The sequence below is a fragment of the Mustela putorius genome, unplaced genomic scaffold (genome assembly GCF_011764305.1).
Source record: "Mustela putorius furo isolate JIRA1106 unplaced genomic scaffold, ASM1176430v1.1 tig00000874_pilon_pilon_pilon, whole genome shotgun sequence".
NCBI classification, from domain to species: domain Eukaryota; kingdom Metazoa; phylum Chordata; class Mammalia; order Carnivora; family Mustelidae; genus Mustela; species Mustela putorius.
The window spans coordinates 7,866,722-7,888,842 of NW_025421505.1; the positions used below are offsets into that span (position 1 = coordinate 7,866,722).

Here is a 22,121-nt window from a genome sequence, read left to right on the forward strand (position 1 = left end):
GAGTGGAGCTGGCAGATCTCAGTGGAACAGTGCCCAGAGCTCTCTCCCTGTTTCTCACTGTTCCTTGGGGGTCTACACAGCTACTTTTCCTTTTCTGGGGCAAGTCCCCTCACCCAAATAAATGTTATCCTTGGTATCAGCTGCCTGCTCAATGGAGAGGGCTTCTGGAGCTCTCAAAGCCCCTCTCTTCCTAAGCAAAGGCCCAGTATCCCCAGACCATCAAAGCCACACCCCAACACCCCCTCCCCAGCCATTGTGCCCTTGTGGGAGGAGTGTTGGAGGGTAAGCCCCAACCTTTGGGCATAAGAATCTTGGGAGAAAAGCTGGAGACAGGGCAAGCATCATTTAGACTCAGCCTAGGAATCTAGAGTCTCTTGTTGCTCTGGTAGGAAATCGCCTCCATTTTCCCATCTGCAAAATGGAGCCAACAATCATTGGCACCACCTAGTTCAGAAGGTAGATGAACTTCGACAAAGTGGTAATGGTGCCTGACATGTTGTATGTACTCTGTATCAGGCCATTACCTTACTTGTTCAAAGGAGGTCCTACAATCACAGACTCACATCTAGGGGAGGAGGTCGCCTGCAGGGGTATTCTGAGGGAATTTCCCAAGATCCCAGGTTTGGGCCTGGGACTGGTTCTCCCAGACTGGCCCTTTTCCACTCTCTTGATCTTGAACTTGGCATCTCCCAGTTGGTAGAACCTCTGCTGGGTGCTGAGTGTACAGAGAAGAAAGTCATTTCTCTGATGGGGCAGGAAGGAAGGCTTCTGGGAGGAGGCGACCTTTGAAATGGAGTCTCGAAGGGTGAATAAAAGATGGGGGAAGAAAATTCCTGACAATGCAACAGCTGCAAAGGGAGGAAGTGTGAAGAGCAAGGTATGGGAATTGGAGCCCTATCTGCTGACCTGCCCTCACTCTATCCTGCCCTCAGGGTGCGCCACGGTCTTGTCAGAGGCCCACAGGACACGAGGCAGGTTACTCCACTTGCTCGGTGCTTTATTGACCCAAGGCCCGGACAGATGAGTCAACAGGGCCTTCAAACACAGCCCTCCACACATCCTGAGATTCAGAATCCAGACGTGGCTCTGTCCTTGGCTTTGCCGCTTCCACAACATTTTGTCTTGAGTAACTCCAAAGCTTAACATGTAAAGATTTTGTCCACACAGACTGACACACATCCGTTCTTGCCGCAGGCGGTCACGCTCACTGAAATGCTTCCACTCAGCCATTTGTGTGTGCTGGACATTGGGCATCTCTGGCTCTCCATCCATCTGCCATCCATCCATTCATCCATCTGTCCACGCACAACAAGAGAGCAGCAAGTTCTGACCAATCGGACCCCGGAGTTCACAGCAGTGGGGGCTGAGCTGCAGACCTTAGCCCTTGCCCAACGGCCCCCCCAAGGAGGTCATCCCTTTCTGAGGCATCAGAAACCAGGGCCGAGTGGCTAATTAATGGTTGGAGTCTCTAACCCCAAGTGGAGAGAGGAGCCGGGATCCGAGCCCATGCATCTCCCGAGATGGGCACCAAATCAGACGAAGGAGACAAGCAAGCAGGTAACACTGAAACAGGAAAGAGTAAGAGCTTCTGTTTGTGCTAGAGGTGTTCAAGTGGAAGGATGGGAAAGAGGAAGAGAAAGGGATCTTGACAGACACATCCAGGAGTGCCAGCGCCCCGGGGCAGGGGGGGGGGGTGGCAAGGTGTTGCTTTCTCCTAGACACAAACAAACAGAGCCCCTGGGAAAGAGGGCGGCTTTTCTGGACACAAGAAGACAAAGGGTTAACTCAAACAAGGAAGGAGAAAAAGCAAAAATGTTCCTGTGGGACACAAAATACTTCCTTTGAGCTGGACTTAATCCAGTTTCACCAAGTCAACAGGCTGGGCTCTCCCTGGGGCTGGGCTGGGGTAGAGGCCGTGTGAGGATGTGGAATATGATTGCAGCAAGACATGAGGATTGGGGCTGGGTGCGGATGGACAGGACACCCTCACGGTCTTTCCCCTGGAGGGCAGTTGGGGCCTCGAGCAGACCCTCAGCCCCACAGGCCCCTGGGAGGCCGGCACCCACGCAGCAAGGCAAAGGAGGCAGGCAGGACTGGCACCAGCCCTTCACTGATCCTGCAGGCGGCTGCAGAGCTCCCGCCGGCTCCGCTCCCCAGCCCAGCTTCGGGTCTTGAGGCGGAAAGTCTTCAGCTCTTCCCTGAAGGCTTCGTGGTTCATGGGCCGGTAGTCCTGGGGCTCACAGAAGGTCTAGGGCAGGATGGGAGGGTCCGTCAATATGGGGGGATGGGGAACTTTTCGAGGAAACCTCCCTTCTCCTTGGGCCACAGGCTGACCGAGCCCTTCCCTGCAGTCCAGCCCTCCCAGGAAGGCTTCAGCCGCGCCCCTCCCCATGGTACCGGGTGTTGGGGGAAGAACTCCTTATAGCCGCCCTTGAGGATATACATCTCAGGATAGTAGAGGCTGGGGTAGTCGTTGGCAGCTCTGTCACGCTCTCTGATGAAACGGCACCTGCGACCAGCAGGGGCGTGCGGGTCAGAGCTGGGTGGTAGGGCAGGATATACCTCAGGAGACCTGTTCTTTGCACCCAGTCTTTTGTGGGCCTTGGGGAGCCACAGAAGGCTTGAGTGCAGGAATGTCAGCCATAAGAATGCTTTTAAATCGTCTGGCTACGGGAACCAGAGGAGGCTGGAGAGATGGAAGGAAGGAGGTAAATCAAGGGAGTTGTTTCTAGAAGGCAGTTCATAATCTTTGTTAGAGATAACGGACCTGGACAGAGAAGGGGAAGCATAACAGAGAGAAGTGGACAGAATTAGAGAGATCTTTTCAGGAGGTCCGCATGAGACTTGGTGAGCACGAGAGTCGGGGAGCAGAAAGATCAGTCAAACCCTGGAAGGCTCTGCATAGCTGAGGGACAGGGCCCTTGGATATTACGGACACTGCTGGAGACTTGGAAGCAAATCTTGAGAGGGGAGGGGTGGTGACAATGGATGGAGGGTGGACATAGGCCTGATGGGAAGGATGGGGAGGAGGTAGGGAGAGGGTGCCATGCACAGGAAGGGAGGGTGAACGTCTGCTCTGGGGTGCCAGGGGACTAGAGGCCCAGATCTAGGTGGGGGCTGGGGCTGGGCTCAGGCCTCTTGGGCAGCAGATGGTTCCAGCACCCCAAAGCCTGAGCAGGAAGGTCAGGAGCAAACACTAGCTAGCAGACTCACATGCGGGGACCGCGCTCAGATGAGAATTCACAGTGGAAAATGAGGATGATCCTCTTGTCCAGATTACAGGGTGTGATGGGGCTCTGCAGCAGGAAGGTCTCAGCATCCCGTTCCAGGGGCAGGTTCACGGCAGTCTGCCAGAGGAGCTGGAGGTCAGGCCACAGCCCTGGGGCTGGATGGCACATCCACCCTTGGCCATCCCCAACTTTCAGGGCCTGTCCCCATCAGCCCGCCTCACCTTGATGTGCCCGCCTTCGTACTCGTAGGGGTACCTGCAGTCCACAATCACAAACCTCTCCACGATGTTGCTGAACTTGCCCACCAGCAAGGCTGCCATCTGTGGGCCACAGAGGTGGGTCCCAGCAGGTCAGGCTAGCAGATGGGGGCTGACCCCAACCCTACCACCGGTCTGGCCTTACAGCCCATCCCCAAGGAAAGCTAACAGGCAAATGGCCATCCCAAATGTGCCTGGAGAATGGCTTTCCCCCACGTACCGTTTCTGGTGAGATGTACTTGAGATCTTGGTGCTTTCCATCCACAGTCTGCAGAAGGAAAGCCTGAAGAGAAGGGGAGAGAGATTGAGAGAGGCAGAGGGGGAGGAGAGAGAGAGAGAGAAAGAGAGAAGAAGAAGAGGAGGAGGAGGAGGAAGAAGAAGGAGCAGCAGAAGAAGAAAAGATGAAATTGGCAAGACTAGGAGCCTAGAAAGGATAGTTTCTTTCCCAAGCTCAGAAAGCCACACCTGCTTTGACCTTCAAATTCAGCTCTGGTTCCCATAGCAACCAAGAGACGCCTCTTGGGCCTGACATCCAGGGAACAATCCCTTCCAAGGGGAAATGCAGAAGGGAACAGAAGAGATGAACTCCCCACCTCCTGCTTCACACTCTGTCAAGGCCCCCGCATGAGGCCCGAGGAGGTTCCAAGCCGGATATTAGTTTGGAAATGTTTTCCAAGGTTGAAACACAACCGACACCACAGACAGATCTGGAGTAGAGTCAGGAGACCAAGGACAGCCAGAGAGAGGAGTCTAGGTGAGAATAAAGAAGAAGCTGTGCTGGACAAAACCAGGGGTGGGATGGAGGGAGGAGGTACCAAAGCAGCTTCTGAGCTCAGGGGGCCACACAGTTAGGGATCGAGCCTCCCGAGGGTCCCCATTGCTCATACCTTGGAGTAATCCCCAATCAGTTCCCGGTGGTCACTGTCCAGGATAGTCTCAATCTCATCGTGACACAAGGACTTGGAGCGGAGGACACGGGCTTTCTGCGGGGTAGATGGTGACCAGGGTCAGGGGCCAGGCTGCTCCTCAGCATCCCTGTGTGGCTGCCACCTCTCTCCCTGCACCTTGCCCACTGCCACAAACCCCGCCCAGGTGTGCTGGCGGGGTGGACTTGGACAGTAGCTGCCCAGCCCCTCCCCAGGAGGGCACCCACAGGTTCCTCGGCCTCCTGCTGCTCCTCTGGAGGGGTCACACTCCTCCTGCGCTTGTTCTGTGTGGGCAGGTCCCTGTCGTGGGGCCGCTCCAACCTCTTGAGGATGGGTCGGATCACGCTGCAGGGCATGGATGGAGAGCGGAAGAGCCGCTGGCATTTGCTGTACATGATGAGGTCCTGGCAGGGGTGGCAGTTCGGGGGTCAGAGTACCTCCCCCCTCCCCCCTACCAGCCCTCCCAGTTCTGGGGCAGCCCCTCAGAGACCCACCTGCTCCTCCTCCTTTTCTGAGGTCTTGACCAGTGGGGCGCTAATGAGGCTCTCCATGCCTGGGGGTACTGTCTTGTCATCCTGAGGCCAAATCAGCAAGAGGATGGTCACACCCACGGGCAAAGGCCAACCCCTTAGGCCCCAGGTCCTCCAGCATAGCCACATGGGGCAATACCCCAGAACCAGGAAACTGCAGGGCCCCACTTGCTGAGAAATGTGACCATGAGGGAGGGCCGGCCTTGCCTCTGTCCTGCAGCGCCCTCCCTCCCTGCAGCTTCAGCCACCTGCCAGTTTCTGGTAGGCCAGAGTCTGCTAGGCCAGAGGCTGCACCATGACTCCATCAGCTTGCATTCCTCTTCTGACATCAGAATGAAGTCATGTTCTCCTGGCGGGAGATCAGGGCTTTCCTCTTTTGGGAGATCCCGGGACAAGGGAGGTCAAGTGCCTGGTGAGGCAAGGCTGGTTACCTTTAAGTCGCTCTCCAGGAGGTCCACAAATCCATCATCTTCCTCGGAGGCCCCCTCGGTGGCAGTCAGGGAGAATCGGCCTCGGGCAGGGGGACTCAGCTCCTCTACTTCCATCTTTTGCTCGGGGGTGAGACACTGTGTTGGGGGGGAACAGCCACAGACTGCTCAGGGGTGGGACCTGAGGCACAGAAAAGGTTCCCACTGCCGCTGGGTTCAGGGTCCCCCTCCTCCTCCCCACCCAGGCTGCCTCCAGGGGTGCCCACACTGCACAAAAGCCCACCCTGCAGGGTTCCTTTCTCCCAGTGTACCATCAGGTCAGGGGCTGAGTTTGGTCTCTGGGCAAAGGCTTCCCTGCGGTCGGCCCACTCTGCCAAAGCATGGGCATGGCTGGGATGTGGGGGTTCCCATGGCATCTTGAAGACAAATCCATCCTGTGGGCAACATGGAAGAGTGTCATCGAATGCCAGAGAACCATCCCAGCACACCTTCTTCCTTATCCCCCTGACGTTCTCCCACTCCAGCCTTCTGGAAGCGTACATTCTCTTTGTCCTCCTCAGAGCTTCGGGCAGCTCGGCCACACGCCTCACTCTTCCTCCAGCGGCCAGGTGCTTGGGAGTTGGTGATGTTCCGCAGCACAGGGCTGTGGCCCAGAAGCCTCACCTAGAGAGCCAGGTAGGGCAGGAAGGACTGAAGGCTCTATTCCTCTGGCACCAGCCCTGACCCTACCTTCTCCTGTCCCTCCTCTGACTCCCCCACCTCCAAAACCCCATCTCCCACAGCCAGACCAGGGACACCAGACGGTTTCAAGTCTGCCCTCTGGGAGGTGACCCCAGATCCCTCCTGCCCCTCCTCCAGCCTGGCCAGGGCCTGAGCCTCCAGTGTCAGACCTCAGAGGGTACTCACCGGCAGGGACTGGAAACGTCGAATGGCAAACTGCTCGCTGCAGGAAGAAACAGGGAGACGTCAGGGCTGGAGAGTAGGGGGCCGTGCAGGAGAGCATGCAGGATGGCCCTCTGGCACAAATCCCTGCACATCCCTGGGGAAGGCAATGGGAGAGCACCTTTCCCATGCCTACTCCATCCAGTGGAGGGCATGGTGAGAGCCTGGGGTAGGTGGACCTCCAGAGCCTGCTTGAGGAAGTCTGGGACACTTACTTTCGGATGACCCGGCTTGCTGCCTGGATGGCCTGCTCAAACCTAGAAGAGAGAAAAGTCCCATGCAGCCCACCTCCCCCTACAGCCCAAAGCCCAGTCCCAGCATCAGCCCCCTCTTTCCATCCACAAGGCCTGGGGCCAGGGCTCAGGTCAGTAGAAAGGAGAGGGAAGAATGGGGACTCTCAGGGGTCCAGGTATTGGGGAGGGGGGAGAGGAGAAGCAGCCTGAGATTTTGAAGCCTGCCCTGAATGGAAGAGGGCCCAGAGAATGGAGCAACAGAGACAGCTGGGGGAGGTCACAGGGTGGCTGAGGCGCTACCAAGGCAACGGTCTTGCCAGCTTGCCCACAGGCCTTCCACCTGTATGCAAATCACCTCAGTGGGGCCATATGGCCGCCAGGAAAGTCATCCATCCGTCCCATGATGACAGACTGTGGCTGACAATGTGGGTATCTCCAGGGCCTGGATGCCAGCAAGACTGAGCTTCCCTTCCCTTGTGTGGGGGCTGTCCCAGCTCCCCCAGGGAGAGGGGCCTGGTTTAATGTGCTCCCGAATCAGCCACAGTGTGCTATGCCAGACCCCCTAGTGACAAATGTTCAGGGTCATATCCTCTCCTCCCTCCTATGGAATTTTCTAGGACCAAGCCTCCATCCCACCCCCTTCTCCCGCCTTAGAAGAGGCCAGCCGGCAAAGAATTCCAACAGATGTTCCTTTTGAGGCTGGGGCACAAGCTTCTGTAGATAGGCCCCACCCCCTAGCTATGTTACCAGAGACCACCTGCCATGCGGGGCTTTTGTGTGTCTATGTGAGCTGAGGCGCGCGCGCGCACGCGCGCGCGCACACACACACACACACACACACGCTTCTTTCTGAGAAACTGTAACCGTCAAAGCAGGTGGAAAGGTTGGCGGGGGGGAGAGGACCACAGAGGGCTAGTGTTAGGGGCATGACTCCCAGGGCTGGGGCAGGGTTGTACCCAGATAACCTGGCATTAGAAATGATGAATTTTATTGGCTTGGTTTCCCATCTGTGCCTACGCTGCAGGAGTAAAGCAGGGACAGTTCTGGCTTGTCAACCTGCAGTCCCCCCACCCCCACCCAGTTCTCTCCCTGTTTCCTGTTTGTGAACAAATCTTGTAGCCCAGCCCAGTTCGATCAAAGGCAGTGGGAGGAAAGAAAGCCACTGCCCTAACCCCAAAGCCATAGTCCCTCTGCCCAGTCTGGGGATGCCCAGCTGTCCCCACTAATGCCTGGCAGCTGCTCTCCCTGCCAGGGCTCTAACAGCTGGATAGGGACAGCTGTGCTCTAGAAGATACTACTCATGCCCCACAACCCAGGAGGAAGGACCTATCCTGAGTACAACTCCCTCACCACTCTCTCTCTCATAAAGGGCCTGGTCCAGGGGTTGGCAGGAAAGTGTCCCTGAAGCCAGAGGTTGCTGATAGGATGGCCAAGGGCTGAATCAACCTGTCACAACTGTTTCTGTTTGGCCTACAGTGAATTAAAGGTTTTGAATTCATTAGACCATATTTTAAAATTGTGATGTTTCTATTTTTTTTTTTTTTTTTTTTTTTTATTTGACAGAGAGAAATCACAAGTAGATGGAGAGGCAGGCAGAGAGAGAGAGAGAGGGAAGCAGGCTCTCCGCTGAGCAGAGAGCCCGATGTGGGACTCGATCCCAGGACTCTGAGATCATGACCTGAGCCGAAGGCAGCGGCTTAACCCACTGAGCCACCCAGGCGCCCTAAAATTGTGATGTTTCATAGAAAAAAAAAATGATGTGTATAAGCAAAAGAAAAAAGGGACATACACCAGACCTGTATTCTCACAGGCCAGGGGCTTGCTGAAGTATCCAGTGCTCCCATAAGCCTCTATCTCCACCACCTGGCTCTGAGCCCACACTCAGCTGCTCCTGTGGGAGCAGACCCTGCTCTGAGACAGGAAGCAGAATCTCAGGACTTGGGAGATCAAAAGGTCACCCCCACATGTGGATTGAAGGGGACTGGCCACTCTCCCAGACTTTCCCTGGTGGGTGTATGCTGAAACTAGGATTCTCAAAGGTAGGCGCCAACTCCTTGGTAGTGGGGATCCCTTTACTCACGTCCGCTCTGCCATCTTGGGGTCCATGGGGCTGGGAGAATCCATACACAGACCTGGGGGGACAGAGCACCTTGGTTTGAAAGTAGTGACATCCTCTGCACACATTCCCCCACCATGTCCCAGTTCTGTTCAGAGAGAGGAAAAACTGTTTCTAGTTTAGATCTTGATACATTAAAAAAATGAAACAAAACCCTGCCCATGAACACCAAGGGCTAATACACTGCCCCCCAAATTGGGCAGGGCTCTACTCCCTCCTTACTACAGAAACTCCCTTGTATACGTTTTATATTTTTTAATATTTAATTTATTTATTTGAGAGAGAGAGAAGCAGATTCCCTGCTGAGCAGGGAGCCTGATGTGGGATTTGATCCCAGGATCCTGGGACCATGACCTGAGCCAAAGGCAGGTGCTTTACCCACTGCGCCACCCAGGTGCCCCTCAGCTGTACAGGCTTTAAGCCAAAACTTTGCTAAGCATTTTTCTTAAGCTGGTTTAATTTGTTCTAGAAGAGATAGTAACTTTTAAAAGAAAAGGTTACCGCTGAAGGCAAGTGAACATTATAAAATGACCAACATTCAACCCTAATGCCTCCCAGCTGGGGCTGTGGTTCAGGGACTTTGGCGCCTGGTTTTAAATAGGTAAGATCTCATCTCCCCAAGAGGGCCCCACCCTACCACCCGCTCAGCCCATCTGGGCTGGATGTGGGGAGCCCCACCAGAGGTGGGCAGCTGCAGGCTCCTGGGCCCACCAGGTTGTGGGGAAGATGTTAGTTTGATCAGCAGTGAAGTGGAGAGACTCAGCACCCCCCCCCCCCGCAAGCCCCATGGTACCCCTGAGCCTCACCTGCATCAGAAGATTCAGAGGACTGGGAGGACAGGGAGGATTCAGATGCCCGCCGCCGGGACAGGGACAGGCATGAGAGCAGGCTGCCTGCCTGATGCTTTGGAGTCTCACTGGGAAGGCAACAGGGTCCCAGGGAAGGAGAAACGTCAATGTGGGGCTCAAGGGCTAGCTGGCCCATCCATGTTCCCACCAGCCACCCACCTCTGAAGGGCTCACCCCTGCCCCAGGGAGGGCTCTGAGGGCCTGCCCTCTTCTCAGGTTTTCTGCAGAGGCACTAATAGCTTTTCTTTGTTGATTAAGAAAGGTCCTCCTGGGTTCAGGGGGAGGTGAGCCCAGGGCAAGAGCAAGGAGGTGGGTTGAGGGCCATTCTGGGGATGGCAGGGCAGCAGAGTAGCCCTGGAGGGTCTTCCTGGGGACTCCTCAGGCCCCTATCCATCCACAAGCCTTTTTGGAGCCAGGGCAAGACTTAGGTCTGCATTGCTGCTGAGGGCAACCCAGCCTGGACACTGCAGGTTGCTCAGGAAGCAGGACCAGTGTTTAACCCCTTAACCTCAGGAAAGAACTGGGGGTGGAGGGAGCAGGGGCAAGGACAGAAGGGAATCAGCCTTCTCTGCCACCCTCAAGTTCCCACTCCAGGCTCGGCAAAATAGTGGATAAGGGCAGACAGTAGGGAGCCAGCGTGCTGGAGGCACGCGGGAGGCAGGGGTGGGGAGTGGGGGGGAATGGGACCGGTGGTCCCAACTCCAGTGTCTTGTGTTGCCAACAGCAAGTCACCTCGAGAGTGTGCGCAGCACAGACCTGGCCTCACGCCGTAGTCCCGGGTCCCTGAAGTAGGCACTACCCAGGACACCTCCCCACTCCGCTTCCCAGATTTGCCTCCCACGCCGGGTTCCACGGGAGGCCCGGGACCAACACCCCACACCCAGCATCGCAGTGCGCGGGCGTCCTACCTGCCGAGCCCGGCGAGGTTGTGCATGGTCTGGGTCAGGCTGGTGACCGGCGAGGAAGCAGCCGCGCGCTCCGGGGACCCCACGAGGCCATGAGCTCCCAGCTGGAGGCCCAGGAGGTGGCTGGGACGCTCGGTACCACCCCGCACTCCCGCCGGACTGAGAGCCGGGTCCGGCGCGGGCTCCGGTGGGGGCAGCTCCATCGCACAGCTGGCCGGGGCGAGGTGGGGAGCGGGCCCGGGGTGGGGGAGGGAGGGAGGAAGAGCCACGGGGTCGGAGCGAGGGAGGAGAGGGAAGCGGGGAGGGTGGGGCGGGGTGGAGGGACGCAGGGACCGGCCGCCAGTCCGGGAAGCCTCTAAGCAGCAGCTGCCACCTCCACCTCCTTATATATTCGAAAAATAACAGCGGCCGCGCCGCCGGCCGCCACCAATGGGGGCGCGGGTTAGGAGAAGGCGGGACCGAAGGCGGGGCCCGCGGGGTGAAAGGCGCGGAGGCTGACCAGCCCGGCCCAGCCCAGTTCCCGAATCTGGTCCCGGCTAAGGGCTGGGGGTTTCGCCTAAGCCTCCACGCGCCGCACCCCGCCGCCCCAGCCTGGACTCCAGATCTTGGCTGCCCAAATTCTGCTTCTCGGGATGTGTTTGGAGTTATCCCCGGCGGAGAAGGTCCCTGAGGAAGCCACAGCCTCTAGGGTGGTCTCCCAGGGACCCCCCCCCCCCGATTTAACATCACCTACACCCACCAGTAGGCTCCACTCCGGGAGTTTGCCAGACACGGCTACGCGGTGCGGACTGTGTTCGCCACTCTACCAACCCGGGCGCTGAGGCGTGGAAAACTTCATTAGCTCGTTCAAGGTCACACGGGGCAAGTGGCAAAGCAGAAATTCACCCCAGGAGCTCCTGAAGCCTTCCTGCCCGCTCGACCCGCAGCGCGGAGTGTCGGTGAAGCGTAATTGCCAAGCGGAGCCTCCCCCAACCCTCACAGGAGGTAGACCGGAGGTGGGGGTCCCGTGTAACTCATGGGGCCCCAGGTTATCTGTGACCCCAAGGGGTCCAGTTTTCTCCAACAGCCTCAGAGGAGGCTCTAATGGCTAACCTAGCCATAGGTTTTGGCGATTGGAACCAAAGAAGGTGGCTTCCACCTCAGAACCAAGTTATGGAACTATCTCATGCCCACTGAGGGTTTGGCTAAAGTGAGGTCAATGGCATCACACTATTTAGTTGACGTTTCTTTGATGGCCAGGGAAACTGAATCTTTCACTAGTTTAAACTGAGCATGCAGATCATGACATTTCCTTCTCCCAACATTTTGTTCAGCTTCTGTGATGTGTCGGGTGCTGTGCTTCCTGCTGGACAGGGCTGAGGTTTCAGGTACGTTCCTGGTTCATCCAACTGGATCAAGGGTCCAGCTCCCAACCTCCAGCCACTACTCACAGCCCAGGATGTGACTGTCCTGGGGAGCAGGGTGAGTGATCGAGGAGACCGTCTGTGAGGCTTCCCACCTCGAAGACCAGAAAGAAAACTGAGGGATTGCATTTTCGAAATCAACCCAGCAGGGATTACTCCCATCCAACACACACACACACACACTTCTACAGGGTGTGGGGAGGTGTGTGTGTGTGTGTGTGTGTGTGTGTGACCAACAAAAGGAAGGGGAGTATTACACTCTTGAATCCTCTCAAATTCCACACTCAGGTCACCTCTGGTCCAATGAGAGGCCAGGATCACAGAGGGGTCATTCCAGAGCATTCCATACATCAGCTCTGTGTATCTTCCTGAATTTCCTTTTGCCAATTAGATCACAGATTATGTGCTCAATGAAAGAAAAGAGAGAGAGAGAGAAAGTAAGAAAAGGTGCAGTTGGTTAAGCCACTGCCTTAGGCCCAGGTCATGATCCTTGAGTCCCCGGATTGAGTCCCATGCCAGGTTTCCAGTTCCATGGGGAGTCTGCTTCTCCCTCTGACCTTCTCCCCTCTCATGCTCTCTCTCTCTCTCTCTCTCTCTCAAATACATAAAGAAAATCTTTAAAAAAAAAAAAAAAAAGCTAATCAACAAAAATAAGCTAAAATAAATATTTGCAATCATATCATGAGGATTGACTCCTCCCATCCAGCCAGGTCTTGGTTACAATGATAGTTCTGGGCTGGGGAAAGCTCCACTCCCCATAAAAGGAATACCCAGGCTCTGGATTGTACATATCAAGCTCTGGGCTTGCTTAACCGGGTCTGGTGTGACCCCAGTGCCCTGGCAGAAAAGAAGAGAAAATTATCACATGTTTGCAAAATCCTTCTGCTTCTCTAAGCCTATTGCTGCACAGCATCTTCTTTGTGGGACTCACTTTTCTAGTGCCTTTTCTGTCATGCTTTGTGACATGTTAAGTGGTTTTTAAAAATTGGGTCATGGTACCAAAAATTCAAACAAAGGAGAAAATTCAAATGGTGCAAAACAGCATTGAAAAGTCTAGTCTCCCACTCTACACAAACCTTCAGGACCCCTGCCTAGAGGCAGCCACCAATATGAGTCTCTTGGATATTCTGGAGATAGTCTGGAGACAGTCCTGGGCAACTGAAACATAATGGGGAGGCACAGATATGAGCCACATACCTAATTTAAAATTTCCTAGTAGCCACATTAAAAAATAGGAAAAGAGGGCGCCTGGGTGGCTCAGTGGGTTAAGCCGCTGCCTTCGGCTCAGGTCATGATCTCAGGGTCCTGGGATCGAGGCCCGCATCGGGCTCTCTGCTCAGCGGGGAGCCTGCTTCCCTCTCTCTCTCTCTGCCTGCCTCTCTGCCTACTTGTGATCTCTCTCTGTCAAAAAAAAAAAAAAATGGAAAAGAAACACCTGACATTTTAATATTTTATTAAACTTTAAATATTCAAAATATTATCATTTCCACATATTATCAATATAGGAATTATTAGATATTTTAGATACTTTTTTAAAAGATTTGATTTATTTGAGAGAGAGAGAGATAGTGACAGAGATAGCAAAAGAGAGCACAAGTGGGAAGGAGAGGGGCAAGCAGGCTCCCGCTGAGCAAGGGTCCTGATGTGGGGCTCAATCCCAGAACCCTGGGATTGGGACCTGAGCAGAAGGCAGCTGCTTAACTGACTGAGCCACCCAGGCGCACTAGATACCTTTATTTATTTATTTATTTGTTTGTTTGTTTGTTTATTTGGTGCATTTGATAATCACAGCACATCTCAACTTAGATTTGCTACATTTCAAGCGCTCGATAGCCACATGGGATTAGTGGCTACCATAGTCCACAGTGCAGGTTTATATATGTATAAGCACATGTATGTCCACATTTTTACAAATATAACAAACTGTGTGAAACATTGTTTTACCCTTGCTTTCTTCATTTTACTTGAAGGTGACGCCAAATAACCATAATGCCATGTATTTATTCATTTCCCTAATGCTGAACATTTAGGTTATTAGCTTTCACACTGATGCAGCAGGTATATACAGTGTTCATTCCAAAAAGGGAAGATTTGGGGGTGCCCGGGTGGCTCAGTCGGTTAAACACTGACTCTTGATCTCAGCTCAGGTCTTGATCTCTCAAAGTTGTGAGTTAAGCCACGCTAGGCTCCATGCTGGGAGACTTTAAAAAGAAAAAAAAAAAAAAAGGGCACCTGGGTGGCTCAGTTGGTTAAGCGACTGCCTTCTATTCAGGTCATGATCCTGGAGTCCCAGGATTGAGTTCAACGTCGTCGGGGCTCCCTGCTCAGCGGGGAGTCTGCTTCTCCCTCTGACTCTCCCCCATCATTCTCTCTCGCTCCCTCTCAAATAAATAAAAATCTATAAAAAAAATAATAAAAGGGAATTATTGGAAGGTGTGGCTCTATTTATTGAAATCTCCTTTTCCCTTTTCTGATTTCATTTCCTCAAGCCGACTGAGCTTTTGAAGAACAGGGACCAAGTCACTTGTCTCTCCTCCAGTCTCCCAGTACCTCATATAGGCCCAAGTCCAAGGTTGGCCCCTGACCCAATATCCCACTTCTAGGGATTTCTCTCTTTCTCTCTCTTTTTTAAAATATTTATTTGTTTGAGAGAGAGAGAGAGAGAGCACATGCACATGGGCAGGGGAGGGGCAGAGGGAAAGGGAGAAGCAGACTCCCCGCTGAGTCAGGACCCTGGGATCATGACCTGAGCCAAAGGCAGATGCTTAACTGACTGAGCCACCCAGACACCTAGGGATTTCTCTTAAAAAGATGATAAAAGTAGGGGCGCCTGGGTGGCTCAGTGGGTTAAGCCACTGCCTTCGGCTCAGGTCATGATCTCGGGGTCCTGGGATCGAGTCCCGCATCGGGCTCTCTGCTCAGCGGGGAGCCTGCTTCCTCCTCTCTCTCTCTGCCTGCCTCTCTGCCTGCTTGTGATCTCTGTCTGTCAAATAAATAAATAAAATCTAAAAAAAAAAAAAAGATGATAAAAGTACACACAAATGTATGTTCATTGAGCACAGAGAGCAAGCTGAGTGTTCTTATAGGGGAGCAGCTAATGTGGTGACTCCTCTATAGTTCGTAATACCTGTGACTTTTAAAGAGAACAGGCATGGGGACAGGTAGGGATGCTTGGCACCAGGCAAGGGCTCAATGAGTAATTGTTGATGTTTGAATGATGACATATTGGGCTTCCAGAAAATGGTCTTTTGAAGAAAGGGTTCCAAGAGTAAAATAAATTTGTAACTCACTGATGGAGATAATTATTGACATGAAAAGATGTTCACAATATGGGCTACAAAATATCATGCCAAGTGTATCATTAAAAACTATGCACAGAAAAGTATCCCACAAGGATATTCTCTGAGTAGTGGAATTAAATGTCTCTATCCTCAAAATTTTCAGTATTTTGGGGCACTGAGGTGGCTCAGATGGTTGGGAGTCTGCCTTCAGCTCAGGTCATGACCCCCAGGTCCTGGGGTCAAGCCCCAGGTCAGGCTCCCTGCTCAGTGGAGAGTCTGCTTCTCTCTTTCCCTCTGCCTCTCCCCCTGCTTGTACGCTCTCTCCCTCTCAAAAGAATAAATAAAATATTTTTTAAAAATTGTTGGTATTTTAAAATATTTTCCAAGGAACAGGCATAATTTCTTTTAAAGATTTTGTTTATTTATTTGACAGAGATTACAAGTAGGCAAGAGAGGCAGGCAGAGAGAGGAGAAAGCAGGCTTCCCACTGAGCAGAGAGCCCGATGCGGGGCTCGATCCCAGGACCCTGGAATCATGACCTGAACCAAAAGCAGAGGCTTTAACCCACTGCCACCCAGATGCCCTAGAACAGGCATAATTTTTAAGTTAATTAAAAGACCATGACCTCAAATTGGCAGTTCCTCAAACAATTAAACATAGAGTTACCATATGACCCAGCAATTCCCCTCCTAGGTATATATCCAAGAAAAAATGAAAATGTATGTCCACACAAAAACTTGCAAACAAGTGTTTATTGCAGCATCATTCTTAATTGCCAAAACACAGAAATAATAATCTCCATCATTAATAGATGTCCATCAAATGACAATTGGATAAAAAGGTCATATATCGGGGTGCCTGTGTGGCTCAGTGGGTTAAGGCCTTTGCCGTTGGCTTAGGTCATGATCCCAGGGTTCTGGGATTGAGCCCTGAATCGGGCTCTCTACTCAGCTGGGAGCCTACTTCCCCTCCTCTCTCTCTGCCTGCCTCTCTGCGTACTTGTGATCTCTGTCAAATAAATAAATAAAATCTTATTTAAAAATATCATATATCTACATAATAGAATATTATTCAGCTGTAAGAAAAAATAAAGCACTGATAGGGCTTCATCATGCGTGAATGTTGAAAACATAAGGCTCAGTGAAAGAAGCCTGTCATTAAAGACACATATTATATGATTTCATTCATATGAAATGTCCAGACCAGGGAAATCTATAGACAGAAAGTTGATCAGTGGTTGCTCAGGGCTGAGGAAGGGGCAGGGAGTGGATAGGGCGATACTACTAAAGAATATGGGATTTCTTTCTAAGGTGACAAAAATGTTCTAAAATTGACTGCAGTGATAGTTGTATGTGTCTGTGAATTGTATATGCTAAATAGGTAAGTTGTATGATAACTGAAATACATCTCAATAAAGCTGTTAAAAATGAAAGCATGAATAGAATTATGGAGGACTTGGGGAGAGATGAGGTATTTCTCTTGGGACTCTTGGCTCTAGGAACTGCAGAGACGTCCTCAAATGGCTGGACAGCCTCTTTCCTGCTAACTATATCCACCTCCATCAACAGACCCACATTGTCTTCTACTTCCAGGTCCATCCTTGGTGCCACATGAAAGATACCAGTATGGCCATTTCCAGGACAAAAAAAGAAGCCATACACATATGCTGATGACGCAGCCATTTCTAGACATCTGGCCTGCCTGTCTGTACCAAGGCATAGGTCCCATTTCTACTCCCTCTAAAGTGAGGAATTCCCTTGCCAATCCATCTGGAACCCTAGGATTGGGGCCCCCCACTTCTCTCTGTAAGCCCCATCTTTCCAAGGCAAGGGAAGTGCAAAGTCCACCTTCTCTTCTTTTGGCCCAGACTGTCCAAAGTTGCCCACTGGGCCTAATACCCATTCCTCTTACCTAATCATTATTTTTCATGTCCCTCAGCAAACTTTCCATTCTCCTTTTCATTTTAAAGGGCCTGTTGTACTTGCTTATTGAAAAATACTTGGAAAATTCAGTGAAGTAGGAAAAATAAACCCACCTACATGACATTCACCCAAACACACATTGATTATAAGTCAGGATGGGTGAAGAGGCAGGAAGGACATATATGCACATGGATGAAATCACAGAAATGTTGACATGGTTTCCTGAAAATATATGGTAGGGAGTCTCAGATAGGTAGCTCTATACTCACCTTTGCACAGGGACCATATACCCATTACGGACCAAGAATGGGCTCCTATAGGGAAAGTCTCCCATGTTTTCTCCTAGACCTGTGATTAGGAAAAAAAAATATTTTTTTATGTCTCAGGAGTGGGAAAGGCCTACGTAAGACAAAAAACCCAAAAGCAGTAAAGGAAAAAAATGACAGATCTGCCTACTTAAAGGTTACAAACTGGGGGATCTGGGTGGCTCAGTCAGTTAAGCCTCTGCCTTGGGCTCTGGTCATGATCCCGGAGTCGTGGGATGGAACCACATGTGAGTCCGTGTGTCCATTTCCCTGCTCAGCAGGGAGTCTGTTTCTCCTTCTTCCTCTGCTCCTCTACTTGTGTTCTCTCTCTCTCAAATAAATAAAATCTTAAAAAGAAAAATAATGTTGGGGTGCCTGGGTGGCTCAGTGGGTTAAGCCTCTGCCTTTGGCTCAGGTCATGATCTCAGGGTCCTGGATTCGAGCCCCGCATGGGGCTCTCTGCTCAGTGGGGAGCCTGCTTCCCACTCACTCTCTGCCTGCCTCTCTGCCTACTTGTGATCTCTCTCTCTGTGTCAAATAAGTAAATAAAATCTTGAAAAAAAACCAAAGGTTACAAACTTCTCATACTAAGATTCCGTAGGTTAAATTAAAGGACAGCTGGCAGGCTGGAAGAACATATTTGTAATATATTTAACAAAGATTTTGTGTTCAGAGCCTATGAAGTGCTCCTGTAAGTCCACTAAAAGACTAATACCAGAGAAAAATGGGCAAAGAGTATGACTAGAAAATTCACAGGATTCAAATTGTCAACACACACTAACACAGCAGTGAGTTACATTTTCTTCCCTTGGCCTCCAGAAACACCATGCAGGCTTGGTGTTCCTCCTACCTCTTCAGCTGTTTTTCATGAGTTTCTTGTCAGTCCTTTCTCAAACCCTTAACCTTGGAAAGCCCAGTGCTCTGGGTCACAGCCTTCCTCTTGACTACACCTCACTCCACTCTAAGAGATTTTTTTCAAAACACCGCAATGCATTTATTGTTTTAAGAATATGTCATTTTTACATGTGCGGTGGAGAAAGAGGTTTCAGGGATTCACGTGTATATGTTTATGTATTTATATACATGACATTATTTCTATAGGTGAAAACACAAACATTTATGCCTGTATGCATGGAAAAGCCCAGAAAGTGAGCGTTAATCTATGGATTGTGGGATTATCATCAAATAGATTTAAAAGCCTAACGTTGCTTATAAAAGTAATCTAAATGTGTAACAACAGGCTACATAGATTAGTGTTCATCCCTAATTGGAACAATATACAACCATTAAAAAGCGTGTTGGCAATATTTTATCGATGTGGCAAAATTCTCATCACTCTTTGCCAGGTAAAACAGCAGAAGATGCCAGATATACAGATTATACATCCGATGCCGGTTTTATGCAATCGATTTTTTAAAAATAAAACTGCTTTCACCTAGAGAAAAGACTGGAAGGAAACGTATCAAAATGTTACCTGCTCATCTCACCAGGTGCTGGGGTGAAAGGTGATTTTTAGTTTCCTGTATTTTTCAGTATCATCAAAGAGCGTGAGCTATTTTTGCTATAACAAAACAAAAACCACAAACCACAGCTGTTATTCTTTACATGCAGCAAATCGCCGCCCACCCCGCGCGGAGGCCGGGAGCCGCGCCCCTGCCCGCAGGTCGCCGGACGCGCGGGCGCCGGCCGGTCCAGCAGGCCGCAGCGCCCCCCCGCGGTCGGCCCGGGGCAGCGGGGAGGAGGGGTGGGCGCGGAGGGCGGGGAGGCGGCGCCGGGCGTCCCCGCGCTTCCCGCGAGATCCCGCTCCGCCCGCTCCGCCCCGCTCGCCGCGCTCCCTGCTCCCCGCGCCGCGGCACTTCCTGCCTTCCGCGCCCGCGCCACCCGCCCTCGCCCGCGCCCGCCGCCTGCCGCCCGCCGCCCGGCGCCGCGCCCGCCGGCGCCCCCGAAGGTGCCCCCGGCCCGGCCGGGTCGCCGCCCCGCCCGCCGCTCCGCGAGCCGCTTTGTCTCGGGCGGGGCGCGCGGGAGAGGCCGCCAGGTGCCCCCCGCCGCGGGCCCGGGCCCCCCGCCCCGGGGCGGCGGCGGTGGCGCCGGGCCCCGGGGCGGGGGGCGCGCCGGGATGGGCCCCAAGCGGCGGCAGCTGACGTTCCGGGAGAAGTCGCGGATTATCCAGGAGGTGGAGGAGAACCCGGACCTGCGCAAGGGCGAGATCGCGCGGCGCTTCAACATCCCGCCGTCCACGCTGAGCACCATCCTGAAGAACAAGCGCGCCATCCTGGCGTCGGAGCGCAAGTACGGTGTGGCCTCCACCTGCCGCAAAACCAACAAGCTGTCCCCCTACGACAAGCTCGAGGGCTTGCTCATCGCCTGGTTCCAGCAGATCCGCGCCGCTGGCCTACCCGTCAAGGGCATCATCCTCAAGGAGAAGGCGCTGCGTATAGCCGAGGAGCTGGGCATGGACGACTTCACCGCCTCCAACGGTTGGCTGGACCGCTTCCGCCGGCGCCACGGAGTGGTGTCCTGCAGCGGTGTGGCCCGCGCCCGGTCACGCAGTGCCGCCCCCCGGCCCCCAGCGGCTCCCGCCAGCCCGCCTGCGGTGCCCTCGGAGGGGAGTGGCGGGGGTTCGACGGGCTGGCGCGCTCGGGAGGAGCAGCCGCCGTCTGTGGCCGAGGGCTACGCCTCCCAGGACGTGTTCAGCGCCATCGAGACGAGTCTATGGTACGACTTCCTCCCCGACCAGGCTGCGGGGCTATGCGGCAGCGATGGACGGGCGCGCAGGGCCACCCAGCGCCTCAGTGTCCTGCTGTGCGCCAACGCAGACGGCAGCGAGAAGCTGCCCCCACTTGTGGCCGGCAAGTCGGCCAAGCCCCGCGCAGGCCAAGCCGGCCTGCCCTGCGACTACACCGCTAACTCCAAGGGTGGAGTCACCACCCAGGCCCTAGCCAAGTACCTGAAGGCCCTGGACACTCGCATGGCCGCAGAATCTCGCCGAGTCCTGCTGCTGGCAGGTCGCCTGGCTGCCCAGTCCCTGGATACCTCGGGCCTGCGACACGTACAGCTGGCCTTTTTCCCTCCGGGCACGGTGCAGCCGCTGGAGCGGGGAGTGGTCCAACAGGTGAAGGGCCACTACCGCCAGGCTATGCTACTCAAGGCCATGGCCGCGCTGGAGGGCCAGGATCGCTCAGGCCTGCAGCTAGGTTTGATGGAGGCCCTGCACTTTGTGGCTGCCGCCTGGCAGGCAGTGGAGCCCTCGGACATAGCTGCCTGCTTCCGGGAGGCTGGCTTCGGGGGTGGCCCAAATGCCACCATCACCACTGCCCTCAAGAGTGAGGGGGAGGAAGAGGAGGAGGAGGAAGAGGAGGAAGAAGAAGAGGAGGAAGAAGAGGAGGAGGGTGAAGGGGAGGAGGAGGAAGAGGAAGAAGAAGGCGAGGAGGAGGAAGGGGCGGAAGGAGAGGAGTTGGGGGAGGAAGAGGAGGTGGAAGAGGAGGGTGATGTGGAGGACAGTGATGAGGAGGAGGAGGAGGAGGAGGAAGAGAGCTCCTCTGAGGGGCTGGAGGCTGAGGACTGGGCCCAGGGGGTAGTGGAAGCCGGTGGCAGCTTCGGGGGCTACAGTGCCCAAGAGGAGGCCCAGTGCCCTACCCTCCATTTTTTGGAGGGTGAAGAGGACTCTGAGTCTGACAGTGAGGAAGAGGAGGAAGATGAGGATGATGAGGAGGATGAAGATGATGAAGACGATGAGGAGGATGGTGATGAGGTGCCTGTGCCCAGCTTTGGGGAAGCCATGGCCTACTTCGCTATGGTCAAGAGGTACCTGACTTCCTTCCCCATTGACGACCGAGTGCAGAGCCACATCCTTCACTTGGAACATGATCTGGTCCATGTGACCAGGAAGAACCACGCCAGGCAGGCGGGAGTTCGGGGTCTTGGACATCAAAGCTGAGCCACTGGGCCTAGTCGTGCCCGACCCGGATGTGGCAGCACCAGCCCAGGGCAGAGGACTCTCTGGGCAGCCGCTATGGATGGAGCCAGAGTGGGGAGCTCCAGATTCTTTAGTGATGTTCCTCGGGCCCTGTGACGGGCCCAGCCACCTCGGTAGGGCCCAGGGCTGGGGTCAGCCTCACTGCCTGCTTATTGCCTCTTTCTCAGAGTCCTCCTTCCTCCCCATTTGCCCCCCGGGCTTGGGGGACCAGGTGGGGAGCTGTCCGGTGCTACCACACCGTGCCATCCGTGGACTAGGCCCCAGGAGCAGCCAGGGGTGGGCCCTGGAAGCTCCCGGCCGGAGAGTGCCTCTCCCCTCTGCCGTCCACACCAGGTCTTTGGTGGGGGGGACCCCAAAGCCATTCTGGGAAGGGCTCCAGAGGAAGGTCCAGCCTAGGCCCCCACAAGGCTGGCAGCCCCCTACCCCTGCCCCTGGGCCGCCTTGAGAAGCACAGTCTAACTCACCGCAGGCTCCTGAGCCTGCCTCTGCCTGCTTCCCCATCTTCCCAATCCCTTTCTCTGGCCCAGTCCAGGTTACTTTGGCCCTTGGTTTTCTTTCCAGATTGGAGATTCCCAAGAGGCCCTTCAGGGGAGTGATAGTGGGCACTTCCTTGTGGCTAGCTGCAGGCCCCATGCCTCTCCTCCCTCTCTGGCAGGGCCCTATCCTGGGCAGGGGGCCTGGGGCTGGGCCCGTAGTCCAGCCATCCAGCTACTCCTTTCCCAGTCTGAATTCAATAAATCCGTCCACTCCCCTTTTGTGGGGGTGAACGTTTTAACAGCCAAGGGTGCATCCTTCATGGTCTGGGCTTGCGTCTGTCTT

General features: G+C 54.0%; 2 protein-coding genes and 1 long non-coding RNA gene across 6 annotated transcripts; 1 reads left to right on the forward strand and 2 right to left on the reverse strand.

Moving 5' to 3' along the window:
* Positions 1 to 980: 980 nt before the first annotated feature.
* Positions 981 to 12,392, reverse strand: CDC25B (cell division cycle 25B). 3 transcript variants are annotated; one of them, XM_045086041.1, is made up of 16 exons: positions 10,419 to 12,386; positions 9,469 to 9,578; positions 8,627 to 8,750; positions 6,529 to 6,570; positions 6,278 to 6,314; positions 5,912 to 6,034; positions 5,683 to 5,805; positions 5,375 to 5,509; positions 4,908 to 4,988; positions 4,641 to 4,817; positions 4,375 to 4,470; positions 3,708 to 3,770; positions 3,452 to 3,550; positions 3,214 to 3,347; positions 2,398 to 2,509; positions 981 to 2,248 (listed from the first exon to the last, which is right to left on the reverse strand). In XM_045086041.1, the coding sequence occupies exons 1-16, from the start codon at positions 10,616 to 10,618 to the stop codon at positions 2,108 to 2,110; spliced, it is 1,797 nt and encodes a 598-aa protein (XP_044941976.1). In that variant the 5' UTR covers positions 10,619 to 12,386; the 3' UTR covers positions 981 to 2,107. The 3 variants fall into 3 exon arrangements, with proteins under 3 accessions (XP_044941976.1, XP_004772906.1, XP_044941977.1); XM_004772849.3 differs by having other exon boundaries at positions 8,627 to 8,678; positions 10,419 to 12,382; XM_045086042.1 differs by lacking the exons at positions 981 to 2,248; positions 2,398 to 2,509 and adding an exon at positions 2,529 to 2,686 and having other exon boundaries at positions 10,419 to 12,392.
* Positions 12,393 to 14,174: 1,782 nt separating this feature from the next.
* On the reverse strand, positions 14,175 to 19,048 carry LOC106003785. 2 transcript variants are annotated; one of them, XR_006608394.1, is made up of 3 exons: positions 18,801 to 19,048; positions 17,291 to 17,369; positions 14,175 to 14,216 (listed from the first exon to the last, which is right to left on the reverse strand). It is a non-coding gene; the product is annotated as an uncharacterized LOC106003785 (long non-coding RNA). The 2 variants fall into 2 exon arrangements; XR_006608395.1 differs by lacking the exon at positions 14,175 to 14,216 and adding an exon at positions 16,065 to 16,107.
* Positions 19,049 to 19,230: 182 nt separating this feature from the next.
* CENPB (centromere protein B) lies at positions 19,231 to 22,084 on the forward strand. Its single transcript, XM_045086045.1, has 2 exons — positions 19,231 to 19,373; positions 19,426 to 22,084. Exon 2 carries the CDS (start codon positions 19,443 to 19,445, stop codon positions 21,261 to 21,263), a length of 1,821 nt encoding a protein of 606 aa, XP_044941980.1. The 5' UTR covers positions 19,231 to 19,373; positions 19,426 to 19,442; the 3' UTR covers positions 21,264 to 22,084.
* Positions 22,085 to 22,121: the final 37 nt, after the last annotated feature.